At 40.7% G+C, this 24,787-nt stretch overlaps 1 protein-coding gene across 3 annotated transcripts in view; it reads right to left on the reverse strand.

Annotated features, from left to right (window-relative positions):
- The window catches only part of Vps13c (vacuolar protein sorting 13 homolog C), a 154,390-nt gene that overhangs the window by 41,235 nt on the left and 88,368 nt on the right, over positions 1-24,787 (reverse strand). For all 3 annotated transcript variants that reach the window (XM_041679334.1, XM_041679335.1, XM_041679336.1), the window contains 17 exons: positions 24,394-24,561; positions 22,148-22,452; positions 20,966-21,113; positions 18,918-19,068; positions 17,046-17,155; positions 15,403-15,572; positions 13,850-14,097; positions 12,631-12,860; positions 11,397-11,489; positions 8,352-8,717; positions 7,915-8,001; positions 6,001-6,150; positions 5,583-5,847; positions 4,447-4,607; positions 3,289-3,410; positions 2,387-2,681; positions 731-1,120 (listed from right to left, as the gene is read on the reverse strand). In XM_041679334.1, coding sequence (XP_041535268.1) covers positions 731-1,120; positions 2,387-2,681; positions 3,289-3,410; positions 4,447-4,607; positions 5,583-5,847; positions 6,001-6,150; positions 7,915-8,001; positions 8,352-8,717; positions 11,397-11,489; positions 12,631-12,860; positions 13,850-14,097; positions 15,403-15,572; positions 17,046-17,155; positions 18,918-19,068; positions 20,966-21,113; positions 22,148-22,452; positions 24,394-24,561 — 3,459 coding nt within the window. The remainder of the gene's footprint in view (positions 1-730; positions 1,121-2,386; positions 2,682-3,288; positions 3,411-4,446; positions 4,608-5,582; positions 5,848-6,000; positions 6,151-7,914; positions 8,002-8,351; positions 8,718-11,396; positions 11,490-12,630; positions 12,861-13,849; positions 14,098-15,402; positions 15,573-17,045; positions 17,156-18,917; positions 19,069-20,965; positions 21,114-22,147; positions 22,453-24,393; positions 24,562-24,787) is intronic.

Here is a 24,787-nt window from a genome sequence, read left to right on the forward strand (position 1 = left end):
GCAGTTAAGCTCACCTCTCCCCACCCACCAAGACCATAAAAAACATGAGGACACCCCAAAGTCACAAACAGAGGCAATTCCAATGTCACATGTTGATCCAAACTCTCAACAGTCATCCCCAGACAGCAGCATCACCTGGGATTCTGTTAGATAGAGATTCTCTGGTTCTGCCAAGGCCTTTTACTAAAGTAAACCCAGGGACAGGAATGTACACTGAGATCTGAGACCCAGGACTGCAAGCAACATGACTGGGATATGTAAACAGAAAATCTAAGAATGAGCAGCAGATAAGACAGGACGGGGAAAACTGGCCGCATCAGAGAGACTAGCACTGTGTGCAGCGGGTGCAGCATATATAAAAGCCTAGGGGTGAGTGCTGACCATGGCTGGACACTTAGGAAGCACTGAGAAGCCCAAGTGATACAGGCCAGTCCAACCACTGCATGTTTCACATGTACACCAGTACTGTGACAGAGAATAAAACAGAGCCATTCCACCTGGCAGGACTTGAGTAACAGCAGTGATCTCACAGCTCCTGAAGAATGGGGAGCCAGCCCTGCTTCAGCTGATTTCTGCTGCAAGTTCCTAACGTCCAGATGGACTCTGCAGGCTTTAAAGTCTCCTTGGACTTAATTTATATCAAGGGCGCTGCACACATAGCCAAACATGCTTTTAGATTCCCAAGGCTCTAGATTTAGTAGCTTTCCTATTTTAACTTGCTAGAGCATACCTTATTTTTACTAAAGATGTTCTTCTTCTTGAAAGAGAATAAAACAATATCCCTGAAATCGGCCGGGTGTTTAACATGTATGTCCTCAGAGCAATACTGGAGAACCCGAGAAGTTTTGTTGATTAGCCAGTAGGGACTGAAGACAGACAGCTCCACCCGGCAGCCAAGTCGCCTGACGTGTACTGACAAGTCGACTGTCATCGCGTCCCCGGTGTCTGAGGAAAAGCACACGAGGAAGAACTCGGGAAGTGTGTCGCAGATGCGGAAGTGTCCACTCCAGTTCTTGCCCAGGTATTTCACCAGAACCAGCTCCATGATCTCGCCACTGATTCGGGAGTGGAGCACATCGGCGGCACTGCCTTCTGCAAGCTCCTGGGCTTCGGCAGTCCCCTAAAAACAATCACATAAAACCGTGGTTACCCAGCTTCCTTAATAACACAATCTGTATGTTACACAGTGCTAAATATTTCACCAAGTCTAACCATGCTCGTGTATTAGAAATGCCCAGCAATTACAAAGGACTCCAAAGGAAACACTGTATCACAGCCACAGTCAGGGTCTTAGGGCTATCTGTAGCGAAATCATCCTTTTTTTTTTTTTTTTTTTTTTTTTTTGAGAAAAACCTGTACCTATTCCAAGAATCAAAGACTGGATCTGGACCTCAGCTGTTCCCATTAGCGCTGGATCATAAAATGAGCCAGTTCACTGAGTGTGCATCAGTTTCATCCTCTCTATTCCCATACCACAGCTCACTGCTATTGTATGTACAGAACCAGGAAAGTCTGGCTAAACAAGGTAGAACCACTTTAAAAATTAATGCTAGGGCTAGAGAGATGGCTCATCAATTAAGAAATATATTGCTCTTGCAGTTCAACTCCCAGCACCCACATCTAGTGACTCACAACCACCTGCACCTCCCTACTCCAGGAAATCGGGCCTTCTAGACTCCTTAGATGCTGCACTCATACAAGCACTTAAAAACAAAAAATACATCTTTCAAAAATATAAAAGCTAGCAATAGAAACCAGGCTTCTTTACAGTGGCCTTCTTTTGTGTAGATGCTATTTGGTTCGTTTCATTAACTTTTGTCTCCATAACTAAGGAAGGGACCATTGTTTGACAAAGGAAAGGAATCTTTTGGGTTCCAGACACTTCCTTAAGCCGTTGCATTTTAAAACATCACAGAATGTGCAAATTTAGTCAAATTGATAACACCCCTGTGTCCACGGCAGATAGTGAATTTTACTCTCAGCATGAACTTTAAGGCAAAAATCCGGATGAATTATTCCCATTTGCATCTTTCTCTCCTTTAGGTAATGAGACTTAAAATAATGAAGAGACTTTTAATTTATGGCAAACACAGCAGAGAAAAGAAGCAGGGATTGGGAAGCTGAACGACCTAGGTTTACGTCCCAGCCTCACCACTGTCGAGCAGCAGTGGATCTGTACCCACTGTGGAGAGCACTATGAGGACCGAAGCATGGGAACACACAGAAAGCATACAGTAGGTGGCCGAAATGGCGAAGCTGTGTCAGGTTAGCGATAATAAATGCATCTTAAAAACACGAAACCTCTACTTAAACTGACATCATAAAACAGAACGAGAATTCACTTTGTACAATAATAGCAATAATAATAAAAATACAAGACACATACCTCAAGCAAGTATCTTAGCGAATATGGAAGAAGGTTCCGCAAGGTGAGAGGAGGGTAAAGGTGGATAACATAGGCTGGGTCCCAGTCTTCCCCGTGGGCACCGATGTAGCTCAGCTCATCAGGCAGAGCGACTGTGTTCACAATGAGCGGTAAGAAGTTGACTTCCACTGCAGGGCACTGCAGCATGCACCTCACCTCGCTGCTACGATGAAGCTCTTCCTTCCAGGAAATGTATGTGGTGGACTGTGTGTACTGCTGCTCTAGCCTGCCAGCCGGCTGGACATACAGCTGACATCTACAGAGGATTCGAGAGAAGGTAAGGAAAAGAACATCAGGGTGTTCACAATGACTCGATATGGCGGGCACTGGTATTGTTACAAATGCAGAAACCACTGTTAAGAAAGTTGAGAACATGCCTGAAGTGACAGAGCTGTCCCATAGAGGAAGGACAACTTAAAATATTTTCATTCTGACTATAAAGGCAAGCTAATAAAATATGTAATCTTAGAAAATTGTAAAGCATCAAATATCTGATGAAGAGATTATATTGCAAATTCAATGATAACGTATGTATTTCTGCTGTATGGCTAGGACAGCTAAAAAATATGAGGCTGCTCTCCCTAACATAGAGATCCAATTTATAAAACTAGAATACATAAGTTCATTTTCCTTCATAACATTTATTTGTGTATATAATTAACAACCCACATTAATTGTACACATTAGCAGGCTTCACTATAGTACTTCCACACACCCTAGCTAACTGTGCACACTTACTGTTCTTCACTCCATCCCCAATGCCCCCAAGACTCAGAATTTCCTTGGCAGGGCTACCCATCCATCCCCAGCTCTGGTGAGCACCATCCCATCTGGAAGCTTACTACATACACAGCGGTGCGTACCGATAGGAATCCAGAGGGACGTGGAACTCCTCCTCAGGTCTGGCTATTCCAATGCGCTCCAGCAGCTTAACGTTCTTGACAAATTTGTAGATGATAAATGCTATCGAGAAGTGGTTTTTAATCTGTTGGAATGGATATATAAATGTTTTCTTTAAAGTGATATATAAGTTAAAAAGAAAGCATTAGTAGCACGAAGATTTACCATAGATCTAGAAAGCTTTGAGTTAATTTTGGAAACTATTTCCATGGGCTAACAAGAATATTTAGGTATTTAAGTGTTACATGTGAACATTGAACTTAATGTTTAGGTGACAGTTGCAAGTTGACACCACCACATCACCTACATATCACTATATTGCTAGTCTACGTCACTATTAAGGATGCAGCACTCCTGAAGACTGCAGCCCTGCTTTCTCCATTACAGCCTCCCATTACCACACCACGTGACAAAGAAACAGCAAAGCCATGGAGCTCTTTTCCTGACTGCACTGCAGAGGGTGCCGCAGCTAACAATGACCTAAGAGGTAGCGGTCCAGACTCTGAAATAGCTCCCATCTGTACACACGCATTAGGCAGGGAGAAACGTTCTTTACACTGACACATACATTAAGCCTGTAGTAACGCTGGAAAGACTAAAAGGTTTCGTACAACCCTAAAAATAGAAAGGAAAATATTTATAGAGATTAAAATGCCTTTCTTTTTTTTTACATGAGAGTAGGTCATTTCGAACATCTAACACACATCTGAAAAATCCATCCTCAAGTGATGATCTACTAAGAGAACAGAAGGCTATCCTACTTGACAAGCAACCATAATTATAGAATCTCAGCTCTAAATTCCTATAAGAACATAATAATGTTTAGATGTTTAAGTGTTCCAAATCTCCAAAGGAACACAAGCGCTTATGGGTTTGTGGGCAGTAAAACTGGACTTTATTTAATAAGTAGGTAAGTAAATAAATACATGCATGAAACTGTTTTTCAAGCCATTTAAAATAAATCATAGTACCAGAACCAGGTAGGAGTAGAAGCTGTTTCGTTTAGCTGTTTCTTTCTAAACCGTCAGAGGTGCTCAGGAAGTTTTACCGCACCTCTCGCACCCAGCTAGATGACGGAATGCCCAGCACGCCCAAAGGGACACACATTGCCACAGCATTACCTGCAGAGGCGAGCGGAGAGTGATGACCTTATTACCTTCTGTCGCATCAATCTGCACCAACACAGAGTCAGAACGGCTAGCACTGGGATTCCGTACATTATACAATCGCCGGCCAGGCCGGGCCACAGGGACACTGCCCACTTCCGTATAGCCATGTGGTACTAAAGTAGAGCACAGGAGAAGAGAATTATAATATTCACTTTTTTAATAATCACAAACTCTGGACCTACAGAGTTAAGAGCACATGTTACTCTTGCAGAGGATCTGGGTTCAATTCCCAGCACTCATGTGGTACCTCACAATATCAGTTCTAAGGGATCTGAGGCCCTATTCCAACCTCCAAGGGCACTAGGCACACACATGGTACACAAACATACATGAAAGCAAAACACTCCCCCAAAAAAGTAAACTTAAGCAAAATAATAACACGCCACAATAATGACAAGGGTATGCTTGTTTATCGTCAGAAAACATGTTTTTCTAAGACTCTGAGATTTAAAAAAAAAAGACAATATAAAACTTTTGCTACAGTGAGGAGTTAAATATACTAAAATCAAATAAAATCTAACCTATTTTTTTATTCTCTCAACTAGATAACAACAATTCCCTTGTCTTTGTAATGGTATCATTACCATCAAGGCTTTAGACTTCCTACTATAACCACTTTTCTCCCTGAACTGAATACTCGCCCTTTTAGAAACATAATACTTATTATTTAGGGCATAGTAATAATCAAGGTTTATGGGTATTTATTAATTAAGGTCAAGCTTATGTTTAGAGGAAACCCAGAGATGAATTATCCACTATTTATTGCAACCTCTGACAAATGTTTTTTTTTGCTTGTTTGTGGTTTTTTTTTTTTTTTTTTTTTTTTTGGTTTTTCAAAACAGGGTTTCTCTGTGGTTTTGGAGTCTGTCCTGGAACTAGCTCTTGTAGACCAGGCTGGTCTCAAACTCACAGAGATCCGCCTGTTTCTGCCTTCCAAGTGCTGGGATTAAAGGCGTGCACCACCACCACCCGGCAACCTCTGCCAAATGTTTCACAGGACCGCTTCAGCAAAATAGTATCGGATAATTTATCAAAAATAAGCAGCCACATTTCCTGCGATGCTCTGAAGACACGGAAGCACAGCATACCAAAGGTCAGCGTGAAGAAGGAACTCTCCTGCCGGCTCAGAATTGACAGCTTTCCTTGACGCGAAGGTTCCAGGCTGTCATATTCCAGCTCCAAATGCTGACCAGTGTCCACATCATAAATGTCACTCTTATCAGGGGAACCCATCACCTTGAGGTTACGATTGGGCTGCACCTTAATGGGAACACCTAGGGCATTCCTGACTGTAAAAGGAGCCCTGTCTTTTAGAGAGTAGTCAAAAGTTGAAGCAGCCCCCTCCGAGAAGCCCTGCAAAGGAACAGAGCACAGTGAGACGCCAGCAGTGTACTCATTTTACCATGGCTACATGTCTTCTTAAAACTTATTTAGATGACAAAAAATTCCATACATGTTTCATTCATAAATCCTATATGAAATGTCCCGAATCAGAATCACACATACTTTTGCTAAATTGTTGAAAACATTAAGACAGCTTTTGGATATTGTGATATTCATCGTAGCTCCTGAAGAAATATGAACTGCCATTTGTGACTCAGGAATAAAATCATCTCCCGGCATCAAACTTTTATCCTGGATCGGGTTCTTCTTCACCTAGGAAGATAAATACCATGCAGAATTTAAGTTATCAGTCAAATAGCCAATGGTAGCTTTTAAAAGCTCAACATTGAGGGATTCAGCTGAACTAGTTAGTTTACAATATGTCTCCTCAAGATCTCATTTTCAACCATAAAGAGCAACTCTGTGATTCAGCGAAGATCAGCAGCCTTCTCTCTGCACTTAGGCCATGGAAAGGAAACACTCAGTACGATGCTAAGGACAAAGCCTGAGGACTCAGCCACACCTTCCGACTCCTTGCACTGCCAGGGTAAGCTAGCTCCTGAGCATGCATGACTGGGTTCTGAGTTCCTTAGCAATTGAAGGTGACTCTAAAGTCTAACTGGTTCTGGTTAGTGGTGTCATCTGGAAATAAGATGATTTTTCCTACTACCTTTTTTGGTAAGTAACACGGTAAGCTTTTGGATTAAATTTATTGCAGATTAACATTCACATTTTCATTCCAATAGTAGTTCAAGCCCTGTGTTAAATATTCTTTCAGTCTCATGATGCCAGAGAGAAGTAGACCAGATACTGCCTCTGCTTTAGTCAGAAAGAATAGGAATACAAGGTAACTGAGTGGTCATCTCTAAAGAAGAATTTGCTGTAACTGTTTCTAGAAGTGAGACTCCTTCATCAGTGACCTCAGCGAGGCGAGCGGCTACAGTCTGTTAATAGCACACTTCTCACATTCCTGCACACACAGAAAAACATACTTTAGATCAACGATTCTGAAAGGATAAATGTTAAATAATAAACGTCAAAAACAGAGTTTATAATAATATTAATTCTCAATTTGGAAGGCTCATTCCTAAAAAAATCACTGGAAATTTAAACGGTTCCATTTGTGAGTTTTATCTACCAATATATACTATATTAGAAATTAAAACTGAGAGAGAACATTTTTAATATATAAAAATAAAAAGTATGTTTTAACTATTCTTATTCTATCTGTCTTTCATATTCTGTATCTTGATCCCATTCACTACCCTGTCCCTTCACATCCACTCTCTGCCCCTGCACATCCCTCAAATAAAATTAAAAAGAAAAAATAATAAAAGAAAAGAAAGAAAGGAGAAAACTTAAAAATCTCATCATGGAAGCTGGATACAGTGAGTCATGCCATGAACCCCTTTGTCTATTTATCTTTCCTTGTAAGAGGCCATTGGTCTGGTTCGAGGCTGGGCCCTGTGGTCATAAGAGAACTGTCCTGGACCCTTACCAGCCGCAACATTAGGGAGAGCAGGCCCTGCACCTTGCCAGGGCAGCACAACTGAGTCCTCTCCGTTAGCTCTGGTGTCAGTGAGCCAGTCTTGAAGTTGTGAACATGGGAGAGCTCTCCCCATTTCTCATTTGTCTGGTGACAACATGGCCTATGACAGGTGGGAGAGCTGGTCCTGTGGTCCTAAGAGTGGGAGAGCTATCCCTTGTATCTCTTACATGTAAACATGTATCTCTTCACGTAAACATGAAGACAGACTTTGACAAGTGTCTTGAATGCCTGCAGTAAAGCATGAATTCTCAGTTCTGCTACACATTCAGCTGAACTTCCGTAATCAGTCTCTCAAAAGCTGTACTGTATTTCATGAGAAAACAGGAATAAGAATTATATATGATGTTTCATTATTGCTGTGAAAGGAGTTATTGCCTCATGAACGTTTTAAGGGGTTTCACAGACCCTGGACCAAATCTTGGAAATCCTGAACTAACACCTAAGGACGACACTTGGTATCACGCTGAGCAAAGCACTGGCTTCCTTACATTAAGCTTTAAGCTCCATGGTGTTTTCCCCTCCACTCTTTCAATCAGTGGCTCCCAGACAGCATGGATTTCGTTATAATAGTGAACCTGAAAAGGTGCAGAATTTCAATTACTTGGTTGTTCAGCATTAATCATATAATCATGTAATCAGTAGAAAAAGCATACTAAGCTACTGTTTTATATCAAAAGCCATTTTAAAATCCCACCTAAAGAAACACACACAAAATACAATGTAGTTTCCCCCTTTCTATTGCTCTACTGTCAATAAACTACTTAGCAAGATATTCTCTAGGAATAATTATAACATGTAATACTACACCATGGCATTAAACATTAGACTAAGCTAGCTATTCGCATGGAGACTTGCTGCAGCTGTCTCTCTGACATCTGCAATGGTGCTTTCCAGCTATGCTCTGGAGGTGCCCATGAGGCCGTACCTCTAACGTCATGTCAGCAGCAGCAGCCATTAAAGAAGTCCAGTTTTTAATATTTCCAGAAAACTTAGACTCTGCCAGTAACAGGGGCATGGTGCGATGCCCGAGGCCACATTCTAGGGTGACCTGAACTGACTCCACAGCAACCACACAGTTTTCCTCTATCAGCGGATGTTCAAAGTCTCTGAAATTTTCTGTGACTTCTGTTGCCGTGTCAACACCAAGAAACCAAGAGTTGCAATCAGTAACAGATTTGATGGCCCAGAGATTGTCCATCTCCTTAGCAGTGTCTTTCGAGTCGTCTTCTTTGGCTTTTGGAGACATGGCAGCCAGGATGGTCATCACAGTATTAAGGATTATAGGCGAGATCTTTAAAAAGGAAAGCATAAATATATTCAGAATAGATTCCCTCCCAAATGAAAATTAAAATACATGGTTTCAAAAGTCAAAAAGCAAGTAACTTAAATTTAAATATATTAAGTTCTGAACAAAGGAAAGTAAGAAAACGGGAATTCAACTAACTGTATAAGAGTCTCAGCTCAGGTCGTTGGGAATTAAATAGTTCATGTTATATCAACAGTCAAACCCAAAGTGGAAACTACTAATTCAGAACCAGATAATGATACATGAACAACAACAAAAATGTGCACATGCAGCCAACTTTTTCCACTCTGCTCCTAGCTGACTTCACTCATCAAGGGCAGAAGCAGGGGGCTGAGACTGAAGACCTTCGCATCCCATCCTGGATTAATGATGCTTGCTCATCATTGGAGAATGCCCTGGCTCACTCTCACTCCTATCTCTACCTCAGTGCTACACAAGTAATACCTGTAATCCAGCCGGCACCCTCAGCCTCCTCCAAAATGCCACCAGCACAACTGTTTTTAACACCAAATGTAGGCAAAGCATTGTTGTATTCAAATCCCTGGAAACCTTCCAGCACTATCAGAATATATTCAAACTCTCCTTGGCTGGGTACAAAAAGCGCCTTGTGAGGCAGTGCCTGTTTGACTGGCTAGCCAGGAGTCTCCAGCGTTTGAAACACCTTGGGGTAAATAACTCAGAAGGAGTCCTTTACGGGTCATTTCTCTAACCCCCACTTCTCTGACAGGCTGATCAGACATGCAGACTCCAGCACACACTGCTTCTTTACCTATCAGCTGAGACCGCTGTTTCCCCTGGCCTGATGAACGTGACCTAGGCTCACACTCTACCACACCATCTGTCCATGTTCAGCTTCTTCACACTTTGCCACTGCACATACTGCCAGTCCTATAGGGATGGCCTTTTCCTCCTCCTCCTCAATCTCTTTCTAAGGACTCTGAAGACTCAGTTCAGGAAGGCCAGCTTTCAGAGAGCTTTTGTATGCACTGGCCTGGATGCATGTGCTGCCTGCACAAAAGGCTATGATCACCGTTTTCCTTCTTTCTCCTATGAGTGTCATTAACTCTCTTGTAGGAATGAACTATGAATGCCCTACACAGGACATTTTTACACACGTAAGAAAAAAAATGTTTGACAGAGTGCGGTGGTACACATCTTTAACCTAACCAACACTTGGGTGGCAGAGTCAGATCTCAGTGAGTTAAAAGCCAGCAGGGGCTACAAAAATAAATATATGTACAGGTATGAAATATTATTCCAGCAATTAACCCAATGGCTTAGAAAAATACATGTAAATTCAAAGGTTTTGCTCCACTTAGCATTCCATGTATTTAAGCTGGTAAACTCATTACCAGTTAGCAAAACACAATTTAAGCCTATCCAATATTTTTTAAAGTAAGAAAACTACACTGTCATTTACACAAAACTGCAGATGAAATCAATTTAAGCCTTAGTTCAATCATTATTGGTCTTTGATCTATCATTACTGGCAAAAAAAAAAAAAAAAAAAAACCTTCATTTTTTTTTTCATACTTTGGAAAGAAAAAACCCAGAATGCTTCTCTATTCCCACTTGTAAATGGACACAAAGTCAAGCTTCAGAACTTAAAGGCCAGGCTGGGAGATGCCTGCTGAGTAAAGTGTCCCCTTTAAAGCATGAGGACCTGACTCCGCTCTCCAGCAGTCACAGAAAAAGCCAACTGTGTCAGGACCTGGGAGCTAGCTGAACGGCCAGTACAGCCAACCACTGGGCTCCAGATTAAATAAAAGACCCTGTCTAAAAACAATAGGGTGGAGAGAAATAGAGGTAGACACCAAAGGCCAACCTCTGATTCACCATGCACACACCACACCGAGGGAGACATAAGAAGATGGGAAAACAGAATCTGAATGCTATTAGAAAATATTGAGGTTTGTTTTTCCTTTGCAATACATTACATAGGGTTTAAAACACAATAAATCTTAATAATTCATCTCAGGTATATATCTGCCACTGTACATATTTGTAAAGACACACAGAATATTTAACCACATAAATTATTAAGCTGAATCAAAATAAATAGCAAATAAAAATCAAACAAGTAACTACAAATAAAGTAATCTCAACTTCACCTCACCGACCTTTCTTCCCTTCTTTTCCCATCCATCTCTGTTCTCCACACCTACTTAACCTGCCCAACAAACACATGCAATAAATAGAAAAAAAGAGAGAGACTCTCATCATTTACAGATAAAAGGCATTACTATGGGCAGATAATATAGCTCAATGGGTTAAGTCTAGCCATGCAAGCCTGTCGACCCAAGTTCAATTCCTAGGAGACACAGAAGGAAAGAACTGACTCCAGAAATTTGTCCTATGACCTCTACATGGTACCATAGAATGCATGTATATGTGTATATACACACAGGCACAGTAGTAAATAAAACAAAAATGTTTATAAAGTTATTTGAGAAAATATTCTTTCCAAAACAGCACAAATAAGCATGCATATTATAGAAAAGATGTTTGAATTACAGAGTTATCTTGATTACCAATTAAGTGCCCAGCAATAATGCCAGGGTTGTGAGACACCAAAAGATATGGTTGCAAAGCACTAAAAATATCAATACTGTGTGAAAGTAAAAATGAACCTCCAGTGAAAGAATATGTATGAGAGGCACCAACCTTAATTACAAACTCTTTAACCATGACATTTATGTTCTGTTTCCCTGAAGCCCATGTGCACTTTTCCATAAATAAAGAGCAGGGCTGTAACACCTAGAAACAAAAAAAGGAAAGTCACATTCCCCTAGTAATGCATCCATTATGGACCATACAGTTATAAGAACTTTAGTACAAGCCCAGCTCTACAGCAAGCAAAGGCACATTAGCTGCCCCTCTTAGAGACGCTCTTCTATACCAAATCAAAGCTGGCACAATTCAAGGACTCTATTCCAAAGTATTCCCTTCTCAATAAAACATCTTCTTTATCATTTATGATGCCCTACATAAAATGCGCTTTTGAGGTAACTATAAACACGAGCTAACACCTAGGGTGCTCTGAGTACATGATGTTTCATTAAGACTAACGGGTTGTGAATACCACAGATGGTCCTTCTGAGGACAGATCTCAAGTCTTCAAACTTGAGGACTGAACTATGAAAACTAGAATCCTACATATATCATTAAAGATACAAAGTAACTTTGTCTCTTAATAAATGAGGCCATGGCAATGGCATATCTATGGTGGTTTTTAATGAGAACCTGTCTTCAGTGAAGTGACTACTATTAGTTCTCTGTGACATGTAAAAGACCATATGTCAAAGAATAATTCATGATCAAGCGTGGAAGCTTAGGCTTCACTTCTCTGTGCTGATAACATACCTTCAAAAGCCCCAAATCGAAAACAATGCTGCAAGTGGGCCAAGCAATATAAGATTCTCTTACCATAAAGTTACAGACATGGCACTAAAAATAATTGGTATAAGTAAGCTAACGAAGCTAAGATCACAAATTTCAAAAATAACATAAATCAGAATTTAAATTAACTTTTAACAACAGAATACAACACTCTCTTTTAGTCACACGACTCCAATTACAATTTTTTTTTCATACTACATTTATTTTCTCATTCACTCATTGCTTGTACTACAAAGAACAAATAGAAAGGTGAGGAAAAAAACACTGGGTCCTCATAAAATTCAAAACCTATCCCAGAGAAATGCAACGATCAAAAGAGTTCGCCTGGAGGCACCCCGACTTCTGTCACCATGGCAATCACTGAGCCTCCTAACATTTTCCACGTCAAGGCCAGATCCGTAAAGCCCAAGTCTGTGATGTTCAGCCAAGCACTCCCTAGCAGAGTCTAGAATTACACTCTGTCACTAGCTTCACCACAACTGTCTACAGTCTTCCTCACCGTGGTGATGTTCTTCCCTCTCCTTTCTCTCAGGAAGGGGCAGGCAAGCACTTTCAGATCTCTCACAGAAGCTTCCATCATCTGCTCGAGTTTGGACGTTGACAGGGAGAGGTTACACTGGAATGAGGCTGTCAGAGCAGGAGCGTCCGCCCTTGTCAGGTTGGCAACAAACACCACTTCTGGGTCCGTGATCATGGCCTTCAAGGTCATATTTGGTCTTACAGAATCATCTGAAGAAACATCAGGGACAGAAAAATTTTAATGTAAACCTTCACAACACACCATCTATCAATTGCCGAATATGAATATATACATATATATTATGTTATCTATAATATGAATAAATAAATAAATAAATGCAATTAGAAGTCTAGCCAAAGATGGTCATTGCTACTGGAGCACTTATAAATGGCATGATTTAGGAGGTTCCTAGTGATGGAATGCAGATGTATGCACATATAAACAAACACAAAATGTGGTAAGTACAGCTTCAGGGGCAAGGAGCAGAAAACAGAGCTGTCAGGAAAAGACTCGGATGACGGAGATTAACCACTGTCACTAGTTCACTTCGGTTTCATCAAAAACACCACTCTCCATGCCATGTGACCCACAGTACAAACTTACAGAAGTAAACATGGCATTATCAGGCATGACCACTATTAAAAACGGAAAAAAATGGAAAAGCCATGTTCCAATCTTGCCAATACAAGCTCTCTTTGAGACTTTCCCAGGTTTTACATTAAAGAAAAAGAAATCAAACCCATCTAACCTTAAAACAACCTTAAATTCAACACAGGAAATCAACAATATACTTGATAAAGCCAGAATATAAAAACTACCAAGTGGAAAATGATTTCCACCATTCTACACCAGGAATTCGCAGTCTTCCTCGACATTTAAGGGACCAAAGGGGGTTCTGGGTCAGTCACGTTGAGTCCTCTCCTGTTCCCACCTCCTCTTTCTAGCTTTTCTGTTGCCCTCCAATGCACTAGGATGTTTGAATAAATGACTCCCGTTTATAAAACAGGCAGCCACTAACTGGTTAACTCCCTATTTTACGTCATTTAAAAACATTTACTTACTGGAGTGTTACAAAGAATGTGCTTAAATCTACAAGCCTAATTTTACTTTCTCAAATTCTCCACCTCTGGGTTCTGTTTCTAATTTTTGTTAGAATACAGACATCTTCATGCAAGACAGATAGGTAACTTCTCCTAACCTTTCTCTGTCTTGACTCTCCCCACGGCTGTCTGTCTTGATGGAATCTGTATTTCTTTTGCTATGTCTTCTGGACTCTGAGGCATAGCTTTGATGAAGAAATCTGCCACGGTCATCAGGAACTCCACACTGGCACACACGTACAACTTGTCGAGAACAGCATTGATCTGACTTCCATTTTTATCTTGTCTATAACTTACATCAACCATAGAACTATTGCTATCTTGGTCGTTCTTTTTGTCAATCATCCTGAAAAACAAACACACCATTCATTATTTTACTCCTTCTCTCCTGCTCAGATAACAAAGGGATGAAAATGTTCCCTTGCATTTTAATCATCTCTCTTTCACCCTTCAGTTTCTAATCTGAATAGAAAAAGAACGATGTTAATTGGAATATAATCACCCAATTAGCAACCAAGACATGGCTGCCTAATCTCCAAAGAAAGATTCAAGTGATTAAACAATTATGGGATATTCTGTAATTATAATGCAATACTAGAGAAACCAATGAGTGCCAGAAATGATTATGGGCAATCAGCAATATCTGAATGCAGTCCCCTCAAAATACAGCACAACCTTTTGATTCTACTAAATAAAATTTCCCTGAAATAATTTATCTATATAATTTGATTACCGTATGAAATTTATTACCATAGTGCTCAGTGCAACTCAAATCAACAAGTGTTTACCAAAATCTAAAATGATGATTCCCATACACCCTCATGTGTGTGAAAGAGATCAGATTTATTCCCATAGTGCTCAGTGCAACCCAAATTAACAAGTGTTTATCAGTATCTATGGTTCCTCATGCTGAAGAGATTAAGGCTACTAAAGATGATTTCATCAATCAACCCAACACTATTGCCTAAAGATTTGTGGACAGCTATCCTGGCCATGAAATCTGTAATTAGAAAAGCGGGTTACATGAGAGCAAACTTTCCTTGCTTGTTCATTTTTCTGAAAGTCACAGGGTTCAGCAGAATCCAGGAAATAGACAATCTTGTCCAAGTTTAAATAGCAACATAGTCTTTTGCACAAAAAGTACAAAATATGACACATCTCATTCCATGAGAAAGTAGTAAAAACACAATTAAACTATTTAGGTTACACACTTCATACCAGACTGGCATAAGCTAATCTTTCAATATGGGTTGATAACATGATGAAGCTACAGTGTATATTCCTACTGAAACTGGAAGAAATTCTGTAGAATTGGTTTAAAAGACAAAGTAAACAAGGAAAAAGAACGATGTACAAATTTAAGGATTCTAAATAATAATAATAGTTCTGCCTACTGGCAATAACCTGGAAAAATACATTACCAACTCATTAAAACTCTTTAATTTTCTAGCTCTCATTGTTAAAATGGCACTTGGCTTTACTAATAAATCCCCCTCTCATTTAAAGTTTGAAGCAGAGAGCACCATTATGTCTCCTCGCAGCTCAATTCTGAAAATAAGACCAAAGGATAGACTCCGCTAAGGATCCACACCTCGCAATGGCAGGCTGACATCCACCTGAAACCCTGCGCACAAACCCTGATTTCACAAACCTGGATGTTGCTCTCTCAATTCCTTCTCGGAGATCATCAAGAGTGCATGTCTTCAGTTTAAGGCTGACATCCATAGACCCATCCTTGAACATCTTCCCTGCAGAAGCCATCAGGTGTAGTCTGAGCTCACCAAGACGGAAACTGTCATTATGGAATGAGAGTCTGGACTCCTGTAGTACATTTTTCAAGCAAAGGAATACATGATCTTTAAATATTACCCAAGTATATCTAAGTGCATTCCTTAATTCAGAGCTTAAATGCAAACCACCTCACAGCGTTTCTAAGTGCTGAGTCACACACATGGAACTGAGTACCACAAACACAGGTGAGTACATGGCTGCACTAAGGTATCTGCGTGTCCCCTTGGCACACTGGTCAGTACTCAACATACTCACTAACTTCAGACAGTACAGTGACCGCAAGGAGGTGAGAATGATAGCATTATTGGCAAAGACAATGCATCTATCTTATACACACAGACATACTCTACAAACTGTATAACTATTGACAGACATGAACTGTAATACACAGACATTTCCAAACAATCCCTGATGCAGATGGTCTGGAGGGGTGGTTTTGAGAGGAGGCAAGGCTCGTGTACTGTTACGGTGAATGTTTCTAAATAAATACCTCCAAGTGGATCTACAAGAATTACTAAGGACATAAGCTGTGCCACTGTCTAGTACAGACAAAGGAAGCCACTGTACTACAAGCATGAACTAAGAAGAGTCTCATATAAAACAGTGGGAAATTACAGGGGGAAAGTTTAAGGGAAATGAAGATATGCACCCAAAGAAAGGTGACAAGACACAGTGTCTAAAGAGTAAGGTTGAAGAAAGAAGCCAAAGACAGCAGCAGCGTTGGAAGGCTGGAGATCAACAGATGGCTGTCTGTAGGTGAGATAAGGAGTGTGCGGAACTTGCACTTTCAGTAAAGGCATTTGCTGAGGTTTGCACGAACGCCAAGCACTAGAACTTTAGGCAGTTGGTTGCACAAACAACAGATGTTATCACAAAGCTCAACTGGAGAAATGTATGAACACTGTATAACATCCAGAAAACAAAAAGTGCAAATAGCATGTGAAATGCATATGAACACAGATATAAACTCTACAATAAAAATGGACTGTGGGCATTATATGACATGTTATGGGCATTAACATATGACATAACTAACTTATAAAATATTTATTACAAGATACTATGCATTACAAAATGGCTTTCTAAAGTACTGCTGACCTATTATATGCATACTTATCTATTACTGACTGGACATAATCGTGAAAGACCCCAAAGACAGTATTATTCTTCCTAAATAGTGATGACTACTATGTATAAAATTGAACATATGGCCAGACACTCATATGGAAAACTCCTCTTAGTGATGGATAAATGCATTTTGGTACTGTCTTTCTGGAAAGAGAGAAACCCTGAACACCTTTCCTGGTCTGGTAAGATTGGAAACCTAGGGGAAAGGCTGAGCATATGAACCACGTACATTTTCAGGTCAAACAGGAATTGTAGATACACTAAATTTTATTAATAGTTAAAACAAAAAGTTTTAACAACATACAAAAACTGATTACTCTCAAGAGCAAAGGAGTCATCTCTGGCAACAACAACAATACACACACACACACTTACCTGGTGGCTGTCATTGTTGTAAAGGATAATGGACAGAGAGTCAAAGTGAAAGCCAAACTGAAGGGTGACAGTCTGATCCACAGGGGCCTTTGGGTCTGTCAAATCTTGTTCTGATGGTTCAAGCAGAAATAAGAAAACACACGGCTCTTAGGTGGCTACATTGTTTTAAACATTTTAAAGCTGGAAGATAAATTATTATTCTAAATTTACATCATACTTTCTATCATATTTAAATAACTCACTAGACAATTAATAAAAATGGCAATTACTGATCCCTATATAGTTAATAAAGGTCAAAATGGCAGAGGTAGCTTATAGGAAAAAATGATCTTTAAATAATATCAAGACAACTCTTTGACACATCCCTTCAAAGTAAGGCTTGCTACTGCAGTTTGTTGTTGCCACAGCACGTTTTTCCTAACTAGTTGGTATTAAACCGAATGCACAGTGACATCAAACACTGCCTAGACTGGGGAGCTGCCAAAAGATCTTCCGCTGGCCAAGAACGCTTTGTATGACCTTTGATGCATCTTAGACTTGCTCACTAGCACAGCGGAAGCGCACCATGATGGGGAAGCCTCGCAATGCTGACATGAAGGGACTCCAGAAGTAATTCATTTCCTTCCCGTCCTTAGACAGACAGGATATGCAGAACAGATAAAACAAGTCTACAACCTTTTGGAGACCCGGGGTCCTTCTTTAGGAAAATTACTAGAAAATCAAGACTCTGCCAGGCAGGAAAACCCTCAGGCTTTGGCTCTGTGTTTACAGAAAATAATTTCTATTCCGCCACTGTATTTTGCAGTTTGCATCTGAACAAATAACCATAAAATGAGAACCAGAAACACAAATCTGATCACAGCCAAACTTAACGAGATCATTTATCACCCACGTTTGTTCATCTCCAGTGTCCTATTAACAACAGCCTACTTATCCAGCATTTGTCTACGCCCGAGGCAAACCCAAATTCAAAGGATGACCCTGGCCTCAGCTATTTAAACCAGAAACCTCTCTCCCACACTCTGAGAATCCCAGAACATGCCCAGCCTAATTATGGAGGTAACGCTGGCACCATGACAGCAATTACTAATGGCAGCTTCGTCAGTAAAGATCAAGGCACACTCTGGAGAGGCTCGTGGGGGCAAAGGGTGCTTCATCTTGCTTCAGTTGTCCGTCTCGTAAAACCACCTGCTCTCCATATCAATGACTCCAAACAATGGACAGTGCACAGCAGGGTAGAGTGGGGCACACCTGTAACTCCACCACCCCGGGACTGGCCTGCAAAGCGAGAGACTTCCTCAAGAACGATTAGAAAAGAGCAAAATAACTGGTGATGGCACCACTTAAAATGGCTGAATTTAAAGGGCCACAGTGCTCTTAAAAGCTTTAATTTTAATAACCTAGAAATTTCCTGTCACATTTCGAAGCATCCTTCTCCACTAAAGCCAGGTGTAAAGCTCTTACTGTAAGAGAATACCTTCCTTCCTCAGGGGTCAGTCGACACACCAAGGCTCTTTTCTCTCTGAATTATTCTCACATCTTACCACACTACCTGCCTGCTTTGCGTTTTCTCTCGCGTAGGGACCACCTCAGTGCCCAGTGAATTCAGCAAATTTAGCTTCCACAAGCTAAGAACAAATACTCACTGTGGAGGCAAGAACAAGAGACTCTCCCCTTGTCGTAGACAATGCACACACCTCCCTTGGAAGCTTCAATAAGAGCCCCAACTCCAGCGGACCTTCCACAGTAAACACTAAGAATACTGAATCTTTTCACAACACTGTGCTACACTGTGCTACACAGCCAACAGAGAACAGTGTATGATGTTGTTAATTTTTCAATACCAACACAAAACTCTTCATTGGCTTTTACCTTTAAGGTAGTCAGGCCCACTCCGAGTATCTCTTTTCACTCTTGCAGCCTCCTGTGCAGACTGCGTAGGGCTTGGCTGTGAAGAAGCTTCCCCAAGGTTTTCCAGCAAAATTTTCATTAAAACTGTCAAGTCATCTTGACTGAGAGCAACCTGAAAACCATTAATAATTTGTTTACATGACGTAAGAAAAAAATTTATGCCTTTATAGCCTCATGAATGAATGATTGATTCATCTACTTGAGAGACAGGAAACACATGTGCTGAGTGTAGAGAAACATTTTGTCTCATCTAGGATGACACAAACCCCCAGTGCAGCCAGACCCTTGGAACCCAGTGCCCTTCCTGCCTGCCCTGGGACCACACCACCCTCTTCCTAGGCCTCGCTCCAGGCTCCACTCCACCTCTCCTGCATCTCATCCAGCACCAGCTCATTTGCTATCACTTGTTTCCCTCCAAGTCCAACACAGGGACATGTTCAGCTTCCAGTCTCTGCCGGAACTGACCTGTTCTCTTGCTCTGGAGCTCTGTTCTCACTACAGACACAAATGGACATACACAAACATCTGGTAGCTTAGCAAAAATGCCACCTCTTGCAACAATAGCTAATCCAACTACCAAGAACTTTCTAAGACATCATGCATACCAGGAAAGCAGCATCTCCCTTTTTACCTTTATAAAAGGGACTGTGAGAGAAAAAGACTAAACAGCTCTTGAGACAGATCTGAACTAGCTCTATGCCTTTAAGCTGTGTGTGAGCCAAGTTTCTCAGCTTCTCTAATGCAAGTCTTTTTTATCTTTAGGACATGAATAATATAGCATCTTTATGGTGGAGAGCTGAATGACATGGAGCAGCCGGCTGAAGGAAACTGCCCCAGGTTAGTAAGACCCATTAGCTCAGGCTTTGCTTAGAAGCTACTCGTTTTCTCCTTGTTCAGCCCCCCCTCCCCAGCACACACAGCAGTCCTCAACGCTTGTATAAGCACTTGTGCATGAGTTGTTTAAGCATTTGCATTTAACCGCATGCAAAACACATGCATGCACCTTCTTCAAGCACTGTCTAGCTTCCTGCCTATACGATGATGGGGGAACATGAAGCACCAGGTAATAAGGATGTTTTGCTTACTCTAAGCCCCAGTTTTCTGGTAACAGGTATGATATCAACTTTAAAACTTCTTACTTGTGATGTCAGCCAAGATATCAGACCTGCCTGGGCAGCAGCTAACTTGAGAAACTGCTCATCTACTAGGTGGCCTTCCACACCTCTGGCCCCACAGTTTCTAACTTTTGAAGTGATGTCCTGGAAACATGTTACTAGGTTCATTCACTGATATCCTTCCTGGTTTGACCCTTGACCTCAAAACCCTAGACAGACCTAAACTATGCTACTGAAAATACTGCTGCCTCCCAAATAAAGGCACATGCGTATTCAAGTAACTATTTCTAAAGAAAAGAGGGCCACTCCCCTATACAGTACAATACTAGTCAAACTATTGTACCCCAATACATACAAATCATGCATGAATAAAACATAGAATACTTTTGTTTTGAATGTAGTATCTGAGCATCAATTTGAATACTCTGACAATTTTACTACATTACAGATTTAAACGGGGCTGGAGATATGGCTCAGCTCAGCGGTTAAAAACACTGGCTGCTCTTCCACAGGTCCTGAGTTCAATTCCTAGCAACCACATGGTGGCTTACAACCATCTGTAATAAGATCTGGTGCCCTCTTCTGGCCTGCAGTTTACATGCAGGCAGAACACTGTAGGTAGGTAGGTAGGTAGGTAGGTAGGTAGGTAGGTACATGTGTACATATATACATACATATACAGAGTTTAATCAAACTTTCCAATTCAAAAAATATATATTTTCAGTAGATCCACACAGGCCTCATCTCAGGTTTCATCCTGGCTTTACCAATGTCTAACTACAGTGAAATAAAGAACAGTGTGGGACAAAGACCTCACTGCTGGTTTTCAGACACACCAGCCGCACTGCGAACAAGACAAGCCTACCCAGCACTTTCTGTAGTTTACACACTCACCTGCATAGGCTTAAGCTTTCCTTTGATCTCCATGCCTGGAATCTGTGTGTACCATGCTGCTGACAAATTCCGCTGTATGGATAAAAGCATGTTCACTGGTTCTAAGATTTCAATGTCAGGCTGGAGCGAGTCAAACTGTAAAACAGTTCTGAAAGAATAACAAGGATTTCTTATAAATAGCCACGTATTTTTAAGTTTATATCTTAAAATGAAGACAGACATATTTTGTATGTTTCCTAAATGCTCAAAAGCTGCAATCAGGATTATTTTAGAACATGATTCTTTTCAGACATCAACCCATCAAGAGTAAATCAGGTTCATATGCATAGCCATCTGAAACAATAAACTCAGATAAACTTGGACTCAGGTCTAACAAATGTGTCTACTGTTACCAGGACTGTATGACAGGACACTAGTCCAATGCTGTGTAAGCAAAGGCCACACCTTTCCAAAACCAGATAATTAAGGAAGTCACTGTGTATTTAGCCTTAAGGTGGCATTATTTCTCCAATGAAGAAAAACATACCAAACCTACAAGTTAATGAAGACAGAGCAACAGCCATTTCTAGTTTGTCTGCCAACAACCATTTACACAACCGAGTAAGTACTGCTGTCCAACAGAGGCAAGGTTTTCATGCTTTGATTTAAGGACTCTTGGAGGCCTCACTGGAAACTCCTAAGCCTAACAAGGTTTGGGAATGAACATCTTAAATCACACTACAATTCAGGAAGGCCTCTCTATCACACAGAAAAATAAATAGCTATGTAGAATTAAGGAAAACAAAACAAATGTTTACTAAGTATAGAGCTCTTTTTCTATTTTGAGATAGGGTCTCACTGTGTTTCCTAAATTCGTCTCAGACTTGTGAGCTCATGACTCTCCCAGCTCAGCATCCTGAATTGGTGGATCTAAAGGCATGTGCCCTGTCCCTTCCTCATTAGGAAATTTTAATTTTATAATCATTTTTAAAGAATGGAAAAAATACTATAAAATTATTAAGACAAAACACAGGCCCTCCAAAGCATACTACTATTAACTACCGGTCAGAAAGCAGCAGTCAGTTTCCTAATTGTAATAAATACAGAATGAGGATTACGAATTATCATAGTAATTACTGCAGGTGAAAACAAATTTTTGGAAATGAACAGAAAGTAATAAACAGCTAGACGACACACACAAACCTGGAGAGTTTCAGCTGAGTAAGCTGGATGCTCATATTCTCAGCCACTGGGGGAAGCGAGTAGTGCTCCACAGGAACCAAGCTAAACTTGTTCTCAACCCTGATCAAGCCAAGATCTGCTATGACGGCATTAGGAGACACAGAAGACTGGGGAATAGTAATGACAGGCGCTTTCAGATTGATGTCCATCAGAAGCCGGAAGCTCTTCTGCGCCAGGTCCTTCACGCTGGATGCAGCTCTTTCTGCAGCCTGGACAGTGGCTGTACTCAAGGCTTCTTTGGCAGTTTGGAAATTGTTGAGGAAGCTCTGTTCGGAGAGAATGACAGGTAGACACAGTACACCAAGGAAAACCGTGCAGAGGCATTTACTGTGAATGAAAGCTCAACAGAGATCACACGTGAGAGAAATGTTACTTATGACTTAAGCACTCACTTTCCTCGGAATGACTACTCGTCTTACATTGGAATTTAAGTGAAAAGGAAGTTAGTACTCTTTCCCAAAGCAGGTTCTACTCGTGTGCTTTCAGGATGCAAGAATAAAGTTTATTCTTGGCAACTAATGCTTCAGCAGCTAATTCATGAAGATTTTGTAATGTACCTGAGATGTACAAATATGGGTAATTGTCTATCATCCTATATCATCTTGCAATCATTAACAGGAATCAAAAGTTACTTGTGGTAAGATATACTTCACCTCCATTTCAACTGAAAATAAAGTATTTTCCAAATGAAGAATCTAAAAACAATATTCTTAGTGTGCATCCATTAATCATACAAGAGTAATTTTATCTCTTCCACTACCCCAAAATACATACATTCTAGAAAAAAACATATGGTTTAGGTAGAAATGGAGAACCAGTAAGCAGATTTAAACTCTTCAGCCCAAAATATTTGCAAGGACACAGTAGAAGTAAGAATTTCATGGCTTGGCTCATCACAAATATAATCAAAACTCTAAGTTTCAATATTCGTTCTTCAACTACATAATGACCTTTGGGCATTTACCAAACAACTAATATTGGAAAGCCCTAAATTACAACAGTAAACAATACAAACAATAAAATACATAAAAATAATAGCTGGGTGTGGTAGTGCATACATTTAGTCCCAGCACTTAGGAGGTAGAGGCAGGAGGGTCAGAATTTCAAGATTATCCTGAGCTATACAAAAGGCCAGTCTGGACTCTATGGGGTCCTGTGTAAAAGAAACAAACAAACAAGCTGGGTGGTAGTGGTGTAGCCCTTTAGTCCCAGCACTCGGGAGGCAGAGGCAGACAGATCTCTGTGAGTTCAAGGCCAGCTTGGTCTACAGAGCTAGTTCCATAACAGCTAGGGCTGTTACACAGAGAAACCCTGTCTCTAAAAACAAAACAAAACAAAACAAAAACAACAACAAAACTCACAAGTACAGAAAAGCAAATACATATATGTAAATACAAACATAAATAAAGATAAAATACCAAAAGTATTTTAAAATGTTAACTATGAAAATGACAGTTTAAAAGGGAGCTGAAAAGATGGCTCAGAGGTTAAGAGCCCTGACTGCTCTTCCAGAGGTCCTGAGTTCAATTCCCAGCAACTACATGGTTCCTCACAACCATCTGTAATGCGATCTAGTGCCCTTTTCTGGTACTCAGGCATACATGGAGGCAGAAAGTTGTATACATAATACATAAATAAATCTTAAAAAATATACGTTGTTATTTAGAAAAATAAATAAGTAAAATATTTGCTTATTTAGAACATTCTGTTCAGAATTTAGGTATTTATTATACAACCATTTATTATGCTCCCAATCTTAAATGCTCACCAAAGATCCTATGCTGAAGGCTGGGCTACAAGGCTGTGACACTACTGATGCGCCAGGACTTTTAGAGTAGGGGCTGATGGAAGGAAGTGCAGTCACTGGGGCATGCCCTTTACAGGGACACTGAGACCTGGGCCCCATCTGTCCTCTCTGTTCCCCAGCAGCCATGATGTCAGCAGCCCTGTCCCAGCACATGCATTCCATCAGCATGGTCTCCCTCATCATAACAAGAGAGCCAAGCAATCATGGACAAAGGCCTATTAATCTCGGAATCCAAACAAGTCTTTTTTCTTTTAAGCTGTTTATCTCAGGTATTTTGTGTCAGTGCTGGAAGACTAACAAACACACCCTGTTAGTGCAGATTTTAACTGTCTAGACTGAGGCACATGGCCACAAAATTTAGACCTCAGTGAGAAATAAATACAAATGAAAATAAACTTACCAAAAGAGACATGAAGAATTTATGGACATAGACAATCTGAATGCAGCCCACTTTGAGACTAAGTTTGCCATCCACTTTAGACATATCACCATAGGCCTCGCCTTCTGTGGCATCTGGATACAGCGTCATCTGGAACCTGAAGACTTCATCTCCCAAAATAGAGACGGCCTGACATTACAAGACAATCAGTTATTACAGCAGAGCTACAGAAACTGGATCCTCAGCACTCATCCTGATTCACAGGGGCCTGACTGTTAGTATTCAGGCATCTGTACTGGCCTGCCCTGGGGGTCCTGACAAAATAATCCTCAGCTGCAGACAGCTTGAGAACACCCCCTGTGCACATTCCCTGTGCTCCCCTTTAAAGTGTGGGCTTGCCTATTCTCTCTCTCCC

Source organism: Microtus oregoni, unplaced genomic scaffold, assembly GCF_018167655.1.
Source record: "Microtus oregoni isolate MIOR12 unplaced genomic scaffold, Mior012 000032F_ref0000030, whole genome shotgun sequence".
Taxonomy (NCBI): Eukaryota; Metazoa; Chordata; class Mammalia; order Rodentia; family Cricetidae; genus Microtus; species Microtus oregoni.